Source organism: Physeter macrocephalus, chromosome 20 (assembly GCF_002837175.3).
Source record: "Physeter macrocephalus isolate SW-GA chromosome 20, ASM283717v5, whole genome shotgun sequence".
NCBI classification, from domain to species: domain Eukaryota; kingdom Metazoa; phylum Chordata; class Mammalia; order Artiodactyla; family Physeteridae; genus Physeter; species Physeter macrocephalus.
In genome coordinates, this window is record NC_041233.1 from 37,996,579 (window position 1) to 38,006,901 (window position 10,323).

General features: G+C 40.0%; 1 protein-coding gene across 4 annotated transcripts in view; it reads right to left on the minus strand.

Annotated features, from left to right (window-relative positions):
• The window catches only part of PARG (poly(ADP-ribose) glycohydrolase), a 120,995-nt gene that overhangs the window by 110,617 nt on the left and 55 nt on the right, over positions 1-10,323 (minus strand). For 2 of the 4 annotated variants that reach the window (XM_055081195.1, XM_055081194.1), the window contains exons 1-4: positions 9,896-10,318; positions 3,798-3,864; positions 2,210-3,190; positions 1,123-1,310 (exon numbers count right to left, since the gene is read on the minus strand). In XM_055081195.1, the coding sequence (XP_054937170.1) occupies positions 1,123-1,310; positions 2,210-3,190; positions 3,798-3,864; positions 9,896-10,115 (1,456 nt within the window). In that variant the 5' untranslated portion in view covers positions 10,116-10,318. Of the gene's footprint in view, positions 1-1,122; positions 1,311-2,209; positions 3,191-3,797; positions 3,865-9,895; positions 10,319-10,323 lie in introns of those variants that run through there. The other 2 variants (XM_055081196.1, XM_055081197.1) reach the window with 2 other exon arrangements.

Sequence of the window (10,323 nt, forward strand, 5' to 3'; positions counted from 1 at the left end):
GGTGATGGTTGCCTAAGTCAGTAAATTAACTAACTATGGGCTTCCCTGGTGGCACAGTGGTTAAGAATCCGCCTGCCAATGCAGGAGGGACAGGGGTTTGAGCCCTGGTCTGGGAAGATCCCACATGCCGCGGAGCAACTAAACACATGCACCAAAACTACTGAGCCTGAGCTCTAGAGCCCACGAGCCACAACTACTGAGCCCCTGTGCCACAACTACTAGAGCCTGTGCACCGCAACAAGAGAAGCCACCGCAATGAGAAGTCTGAGCACCACAACAAAGAGTAGCCCCCGCTCGCCTCAACTAGAGAAAGCCCGTGCGAAGCAACAAAGACCCAACGCAGCCAAAAATAAATAAATAAAAATTTTTTAAAAATTAACTAAATATCACTGAATTGAGTACTTAAAATGGGTTAATTTTATATACCTCAATAAAGTTGTTGTTGTTGTTTTAAAAAAAAAAAGAACCCATGGACAGTGTGAAAGAGGTTACCAGGGGTTAGTTAGGTATGGGAAGTTATTGTTTAGTAGGCAGAGTTTCTGTGTGGGAAGATGAAAAATTTCTGGAAATGAATAGTGGTAATGGTTGCACAACATTGTGAATGGACTGAATGCCAATGAAATGTACACTTAAAAATGGTTAAGATGGTATATGTACAACCACAATTTTTAAAAATAAGGTTTGTTTTAAAAATGTTGAGTTTGAGATACCTGTGGGACAGTGATGGAGATGTCTAGAAGAATCTAAAGCTCAGAAAAGAGGGTAAAACTGAAGAATGATTTGAGGATACTGAACCACATACAACTTTGAATTTTAGTACCTAACATGTAGTGGGTACTCAATAAATATTGTCAATTGAATTTTTTTTTAAATCCAATAAATTTTCTTAAAAATACAGAAAAATCAACTTTCTCACCAGCTAACAATGATTCATCTTATGGATTTGTTAAGTACCGTGTTAAGTAAGCTATCGTTATATTTCTCCATCCTGTAGAATTCTCAGTACTTTATATATGCAGAAAAGAGAAGCACTTTCTATGCTTTGGTCTGTTTTTCACATTTATAAGTATCAGAATAAATTAAGACTTAGCATCTTCTCTCTTTATAGGTAAGAGGTAACACCTACCCGAATAGTCACTGTGTGATTGGCAGATGGTCTCAACGGAGGCAGCCGGATCCCACACCTTGGCATTCTTCTCATCTCCTCAATAGGAGTTCCAAGCCATTTCTTATCTGGAGAAAGGTGAGGTGGAATGTATTTAGGGATCTTCCTTTCTGTTCTTTGATGTTTGATTTCACATTGTTCTTTTCTAAGATCAAAACAAATGTATTCAGTCACAAACCACTTAACGTTTAAATTTACTTAGATACACAAGTGAAAAAACTTACCCAGAACGTTATTGTTTAAAATGTGCCAAACTTGCTCTTTCTCCTTGGTATTTAGAAAAAAAACAAAACAAAACAACAAAAAAACCTTATAAGGCTTACAGTAAAACCCAAGAGCTTATTTTCAATAGTCTGTGGAAGGAATTTCCAAACACACGTAAACCACCTTCTGAAAAAAGGGACCATGTAAAAATATGTACACTGCCAAATGAGTCATGATTCACAGTATCAGCTACTTCTCAGGACTCCAGACAGTAATTTTCAATGAAGTGCACTTACTATGGCATGCTTGCCATAAAAGATCGCAAAAATTACGGAGCAGGCTTTAAGATATCATATGGGATAATTGCATAAATAAAATTTTTACATTTACATTTTTTTTGTAATCAGACTGGGATTTAAATCCCAGCTTTACTACCCACAAGTTACATAATTTCAGTGAATTCTCTAACCCAAATCTCAATTTTCTCATTTGTGAAGTGAGTACAATAACACCTGCCTGCCTGTTAGAGCATTAGAGAAGGTGCATGTACAATGGCCTAAGAAAAGAGCAGTTACTATCATATTTATGTTCCAGTAATTCCCATAAATCTCAGAAGGAAGTTCATGAAACTAAAGTCTGATTATTTATTACTTCTTGTTTTCTGTTTCTGGGATTTTTAGAATTTAACATTTTGAACCTAGGTTTAAATTTAGCATAAATAGTTAACAAGAAAGACAACTATTTCTTTCCTTCAGTGTAAACCATAAGTTGTTAAACCCCCCCTTACAAAATTATAAAACATGTTACACTACTGAAGATACTCTTGATGGCAAAAATTACCTTTTATCTTCTCCTTTCGGCAATCTCATGAAATGATCTGTGATTTTAGAATCCTTTTTCCCATGTTGCTTAGAATTTCTGCACTCTACATTCAGGCTAGAAGTACTTCCAGGTAGTTTGACATTTAAATCATTCATTCCAGCGCGACTCTCTCCTTCAAACTGGAAATGTAATCGAATCTCACCTCCCTTAGCAGAGGAACGTTTCCTCAATTCAGTGTCAGCTTCTCTTACTTGGAACTTTGAAGGTTTATTTGCTGTTTGGGCAGAACTATCTTCCTGTTCATCAAAACCTGGACTTGTCTCTTCATCTGCTTCTGAGTCCTGACAACTATTTTTGGAATTATCTACATCCATTGGTGACTCGGGTTCACTTTCTTTCTCAAATGCAGGAGAATTTCCTAGGCTACTTTCTTGTCTACTCAGTTTGTTGGCATTTTTCAGTCCAGTACCAACATCCTCAGAACCGATATCTGACAAGGGGCTCTCTGGCACCACGTCTGTCTCTTCCTGCTGACACCCTGCACAGTCTTTGGCGGGATGGCAAGCCTTGCTGCACTTCTGGTGGCTTCTGGCTTCTACACCCTGTTTATCTTCTGTTGTCTGTTTTGCATTCGCAAGCTTTATAGGTGTCAAAAATTGTTGATTATCTCTACTCTCCTCACTATTTGTGTCGCTGTGATCATCATTGTGGGGTGACTGATCAATGTTAGCATTACTGAACTGCTCTGGTACCAGAGTTACTATTGGAGGTTCACTTTCCAAAAGCCGCTCTGAATGTTTCCCTTCCTTTTGCCACTTACAGATAGCTGCAGTCTGATGCTGGTTCAAATATTGTGTACTTTTTTCAACTGGTGATTTATCAAAACCTAGCTGAGAAACATTTTCTAATTTTTCCATGTTATGTTGATAAAAGTTATCTTTCTGTACAGAACTCATCATGGATTCTTCTCTTGTATTGTTGTTTTCTTTACTATGCAAACTACAAAAGAATAGAAAGAATGATACAACAGAACTTATGATAAACAGAAAGGATTTATGATGCAAAAAAATCACTTACCTGAACACACTCCTACAATGTCACAGCATTAATTAAACTTGTGATTACCTGAGCATACAGCATGCTCTTTCACGGGTCCATGTCTTTGCACATATGCCTATAATGCCCTTTCCCCAATCGTGTGCCTGGCAAACACCTGCCACAGTGCAGTGTTAAACTTCACTCACCTCCTGTGCAGTCTTTCCTGTAAAGGTAAAGCTGATTGTCTGTTTTATATGCTAACCACCACTGTACCTTGTTTAAACCTTTACTGTTGCATTGATCACACCATGTAATCATCATGTGTTTTGGTGTCTGTCAGCATCACTACACTATAAGTATCTTAAAGACAGAGACTATTCCTCTTTCATCTCTGTATCTCAAGTATATTGGACCATCCCTGGCACACAGGAGACTCTAAAAAATTATTATTTATTAAATGAAATGTAGATAAAAATGAGAAAGCAAAAAGAAGAGAAAACAGCATGAAGCACAATAAAACATCCATATATTATGTTATTCATTTCTCTATATAGGCATGGTTCTTTACCTTTCTGATTCAGCTGTCTTGAGTCCTTTCGTGTCCATCCAACTGGTAATAGTCTTCTGTTTGAAAACTGTAAAAAAAAAAAAAAAAAAAAAAAAAAAAAATTAATGTATGTGCATGCATACCTTCAAAGAGAAAATACCTATAGCAGCATATATGCATGTAAGGCATTATGACAGGTTCTGTGGATTAAACAACGATTAATCACTCCTTCCCCACTCAGACAATGGAAGATAATACATTTGGCATAGAAGAGAAAGTGACCAGACCCTAAAAGAATTGGTGTGGCCTAATGGATGAGAGTACATGCTCTGAAATCAGATTACCTAGATCCAAATCCTGGCTCTCCTACTGGATTCCTGTATGACTTTGTGAAGAGCCATTTCTCTGTGTCTCTGATTCCGTATTAGTAAACATGCAAATTAATAGTATCTCTCCTGGGGTTATTGTGAGGTTTAAATTAAATAATAACCATTGCAAAGTGTTTAGGGCACTATCTGATATAAGTTCAGTAAATATTAGTTCTTAATTATCATTAGTATCAAAAGAGATGCTGAGGGAGTTCCCTGGTGGTCTAGTGATTAGGATTTGGTGTTTTCACTGCCATGGCCCAGGTTTAATCCCTGGTCGGGGAACTGAGACCCTGCAAGCTGTGCGGCACGGCCAAAATAATAATAATAATAATAAATTTAAAAAATAAAATAAATTTAAAAGATCCTGAGAAGAAATTAAGATATTTCTGAGGAAAAGACTACTTTAGGGAACTGAAGTAAATGGGATCATCTGATAAGTAGTGCTTGAATTGTGTCTTGAAGAATAAACATGTCATCACATAAAGGGAAAATCAGAAGCAACGGAACCAATGGCAGAAAAATATAAAGAAAGCAACAGAAAATATGGCTGAAAAGTCAGCTAGGACCATTATCATAGAGATCCCCGAATAACCCACAAAGAGAGGTACAAAAAAGTGTCAAAAGTCACACTCAGAGTTATAATGCCAGAGTTCAAATCTAGGAGGCTCCAAGTCAGGCAGGATACATAGCCTGGAGGGCAGACATGAAGGGGCAAGAAGAAACAGCCTGTCAGTAGAAGCCAGTGAGGAAGGTATTGGTCTAGGTCAGTGGTTCCCAAACCATCTGAATCATCAGGAGGCTGACAACAAATGGATCCAAGGGCCACACCTAGACCTTCTGAATCAAAATCTATATGTGATGATGGAGGTATGAGGGAAGCTGGAATCTGTATTTTTTTTTTCAAAAAATGATTTTGATGATCAGCAAGGTTGAAGAAATATTGGTCAAGATCTAAAAATAGCCCTTGTAAGGACAGAGAATAAAAAGTTGAGAAGTGAGCGTAATTACAGACTTCACAATGATAGGAGAAGTTAAAGGTGACACTAAGCTTTAATGCTTGAGACTTGAAAGATGATGACAACATTAAATAGAAATGTAGAATATAAAAGAACTGGATTTAGGGGGAAAATATGATCGGGTCAATACTGAACACACTAAATTTGAAATGCCAAAAAGATAACTAGACAGAAATGACCAGCAGATAGTAGCAAAAGTAGAACTGATGGTTCAGTAAGGAACATGTAACATAAATAAATTCAAGCCACAATGTATATAAACATTAGAAATTTAAGCATGCTTTCAAAATTTAATGTACTGCATATGGATTACATGTATATAACATTTTAGTATAAGAAAATCTTGAACATTCTCAACTACTGTCTAAATTACAATGTTAAGAATCTAGGTACCTTAGGTCATAAACTCTTCTTATTTACCTGTGTCCCCTCAAACACCATAACATGAGATGCTATCCCAAATATATGAAAATCAACAATTTATTTACCACTGCATTTGAGTGCCATATAATTTATACTTTCCACAAAATCTTTTATTAGCATTTTAAAAATCATTTCTTTCCCAAAAAAATATATATACATTTGATATTTCTTGTTAAACACCACTACTTTCGTGACTTTATTAAGTTACTACTTCTACAGCAAATCAGGCTTCAGAGAAAAAATTAGATTCAGTCACAAGGGAGTAAGAGGATGATCCACTTGGTTCTGAGACTTTTTCTACAGTTCCATCTTCTCTATTTAATTTCCTTATATCAAACACAGAAAGTATAGAAAATCCTCAAAGTACAAATCAGCAATGAGCCAAAAAATTCATTTTTGGGGTCAGTGTAGAATTTAAAATACCTTTTTCCATAAATGTAAAGATTCAATGGCATGCAATGGCTAGGTTCCTATAACACACGTGAAGCATGGCACTATGATGACAAGTCTACAGAACTTAAAGAGTGCATGCATCATTTCCTAAAAAACTAGGAAGAGTGTTCCAATGCAGTTGAAGGAGAGGTCTCCCTCCTGCAGCTCTGACGCTGAGAATGTGTTCTCTCTCTGGCTTCAGGCTTCCTATCATAATTCCTGAAGCCTGAGAACAGGGCGAAGGAGGAGAAGCAAGAGGTGAGGGACTGACATTTCCTGCTAATAAAATGGTCCTCAGTCCTTCTGATGGCCCCAGAGAAAGGACAGCCTACTTCTCTTTCCAATACCACTACTTCTGGCTTCAAAAGGTTTCTTTCACAACACATCACAGGACTGTATCAGTTGTAACCCTCTTAATCCTGAAGTAAGCATAAAACGATGTGTCCTGGGTTCTGGGGAATTTCTTTTAACTAGAAGTAATCACAGCAAACAAAAAGGGAGGCAACAGAAGGTGATGAAATATCAAAAGATACGAGATCTGGAGTCAAACAAAATCCTGGGCTGAGCTCTTTGCTCAGTCACTTACTAACATGTACTTCCATTTCTTTAAGCCTTTATTTCTTCACCTGCGAAATGGAGTTAACAATACCTATTTACAAGGCTTATGTGGATCAATGAGAGAAAATATTGTGCCAGTCTCACAAAGCAGAAACTCAACAAATGTATTCTCTACCAACATTTCCACCCAATCTCATTTTTCACTGAGATCAGTTCTCCAAATTTACTCTGACTTCACACCATTTACATAATCTCATAAGGAACCTCACTCAGTAACCAGCAAATTTCAATGAGCAAATCATTCAATTAGGTGCTAGAGATACCGGCAAAAGGCACAAAATGCAGTAAAATGCACCTGCATTTAAAGGAACACCCAGACCTTCACAAAAAGCCTCTTTCCTCCAGCAGCAGCAAGATAAGCCATGGGAAGGAAGGGTGTGGTGAGACCCAAGAGCAATGGACAGTGGGAGAGTTCTGAAGTGAGAAAAGAGGTTTGAAGGTGCTTTTGACAGCACTGAGGCTGAAAGAATGATAAGGGGGATGGGGGACAAGGCAGCTCCAGTCTCCCACCCACCCACCACTGACCTACACTCGGATCATCCCTGGAGCGAGGAGAGAAACTCTAGGTAGTTATAACAGGCAGAAAAGGGGAGCTCCTACAGCAACACAACTGGAAAAACCATTCCCCATCAGAGTGTGAATAGCAGGCTGAGTTCTGCCTATATGCAGATTTGCAGATTTCAATCAGTATAAGAAATATGCCCAGGAAGATAAATAACACAAAATTTAAAGATACTGAATATCCATTTCCCTATCTCACTTCTCCTAGGATAACTATATATATACAGTTTAAATACCAAGTTCCTAAAAGAATTCCAAAATCTCAAACAATAGATTTTGACACAAGTTTAGATTTTGAACATTTTGTTAATTCGTGTCCTGTGCCAGGTATACACAAAACATTTACACACATGCACAAGTACAGCCCAAGTATTAATTCACTCCCTCTTCTGCAGAAAATCAGGAGATCCAATTAGAGAGGACTGACAGCCCCCACAACTCACTCCTTCTCCTTTACATGCAAATAAAGTTAATAGGACCACAAATTAGCCTGTCACAGAAGTCAGATACAGTACTTGGAGGTCACCCTTAGTTCTCCTCCCCTCCACTCTCCTTCAACAAGTTCTCTGAAATCTACATCCTAAATCTTAAACCCATCCCTTCCTCCCCATCTTCAAAATAGCACCAATATTAAAAGAACAGTTACATCACTTACTGTGCAACTGCATTTGTTTCCTGCAACTGGTCTCCTTGCCTACAGTCTTGACTTTCTCTAACCCAGCATTTCACAAACTACAAATGACCAACATTTTTTAATGAAATAATACAGACAACATGATAATGCAGCATACATCGTAAAGTATTATTTCATGAAACATTTGTTTGTTATAAATATGACCTATTTACCAGGAGAGATGGAGAGAGGGAGGGAGGGGGAGAGAGAGAGAGAGATTGATTGCTTACTCTGTGTACCAGGTGAAATTTATACTGTGGGTTGAAGTCAGAAAGGTCCAAAGAACACTGCCTAAGCCATCTTTATAAAATATTAACCAAATGATATCCCTTTTCTTACAAGCTTTTTAGTGGCTCCCCGTTAACCAAAGATCAAGTCCAAACTCCTTGAAATGGCACTTGAGTTCGCCCATAAATAAGCTCTTGATCCCCTCCCCCGCCTCAGCTGAGTCTTGTCATTCGGTCTCCTGTCAAAAGCTACCTTTTGTACATGCTGCTCCCTCTGCCTATATAATTTTTTCTTTCCTTGGTTTATACAGCAAATCCTGCTCATCCTTCAATACTAAGGGCAGGTCTGCTCCACATTGCCTCTAAGTCCTGAGAGAACTAAGTGTACACCATTCATCAGAGGACTTCCTAACCTGTGCCCATTCTCTTATACTGCTGACCAACACATCCTTTTTGAAATGCTCCCGTCCTTGCATGACACAACAAAAGCAGGCTTTCCTCCTACTTCTCTGGCTGCTTCTCTTCAGTCTACTCTTACATGGTGGTGTCTGTCCTAGGTCGCCTTTATTTTCACTACATGCTTTATACTATCTAATCTACTACCATCGTATCAGTTATGGTGTATGTGACAATAACTCCCAAACCTGTATTTCCAGCACAGATATATTTCTTATGAGGTACAAACCCACATAACCCATTCCCTCTTAAATCCATCCACTTTTCCCCTTTCCTACCTACTGCCTGCAACCAACTATTAACCATCATTATCTCCCATCTAGACTAACTCCTTAACTATCTTGGGCCTGCACTCTGCTCCCTTTCAATCTATTCTTCATTTTCCACACACCAACCACAAGGACCTTTAAAATATATATTTTTAAATAAATATACATATATTTAAAAATATGTATCCCATCAAGTCACTCCCCTACAGAAACCCTTTAATAGTTTCACATTGCCCTTAGAAATAAAGTTCAAAACCCTTAGCATTGCCCAATATGATATGATCTTTGCCTACCTCTCTGCAACCTCATCTCTCACTACGCTCCCCTGCTGACAATATGAATCAGCTGCACTTTGGGATCACTTCATTAACTTCTCTTCATCTAGCTAACTCCTCACTCTTCAGTCCTCAGAATAAGGTTCTTATCTTCTGGCTGGGAGATTATCTTTGAGCCCACAAACTGGATTAGGTACACCTGACTTCTACCATAACGCTCTGTTCCTTCATAAACTGGAACATCCATTACCCTTTATTATGTTAACTTCCCTAATTGTCTATCTCTCCTGATAGATTTTAGGGTCTGAAGACAGAGACCAAGTCACTTTTGTTCAACGCTGTACACCAGAAACAAGCATAATGCAAGCTAAGAATAATAGCTCTGCACCCAGGGACTTAGAATGTAAATTGAGATAAGCTGTGATTTTCTTTGCAGCTTTCTTTCCATCTAGAGGCTGAAGCGTCACATACACAATTAAACCTCCTTAACGACTAAGGCAATTTCTCAGTCAAACCCGAAGCAACCAACCAAGTGGAGTATCCTACCACTTCCCTCCCTGTGAGTGACTGCTCATCAGGGTTTCTCACACCACCAATCGCCACGGGAAAAATCCGGCCCCATTCTCCCACTAGTAGCCTTGGTGGCTCAGCAAGGGGACCTCAGAGTTCAGAGTGGTGCACACAAGACCAGAAAAGTGGGGGGGGGGGGGGGGGCGGTGCTGGAGTCCCTGGCTCCTCAGAGACCAAGAAGAGGTTTGGGCCGAGGCGAGGGACAAAGAGCTTAATTTCCCCACGTACCAAGCGAGGTGGCGCTGCCTCTGTGCGGTCCCGCCCGCCCCGGGACGCAGCCTGACGAGGACGGCGGGACCCTTAACTGCACCGGAGCGTCCTTGGGATCGAGGACGCGCCTCTGCCTGCCGGGGAAGCTCCGGGCGTCCGAGGCGGCCGGCGGAGAAGTTGCAGCGGCGCCCCAGCGGGGTCGCTTGGTGCAGGGCTCACAGCCGGGGCCCACACTCATTCTGGGACCCGCAGCGCACAGTCCCCGGGCTAGCCCGGGCGGAGAGCCTCATTCACTAACCCTGGGAGGGACGGACTGCGCCTCCTTCTCGGCGCCTCCCGACACCATGCCCTCTCTGCTGCTGCCTGCTTCTGCAGCTGCTGCTCTGCCGGCCTCCCGAGCCAGACCCTATCCAGTCGCCTGCCTTCCCTCTTCCACAGGCACCCCA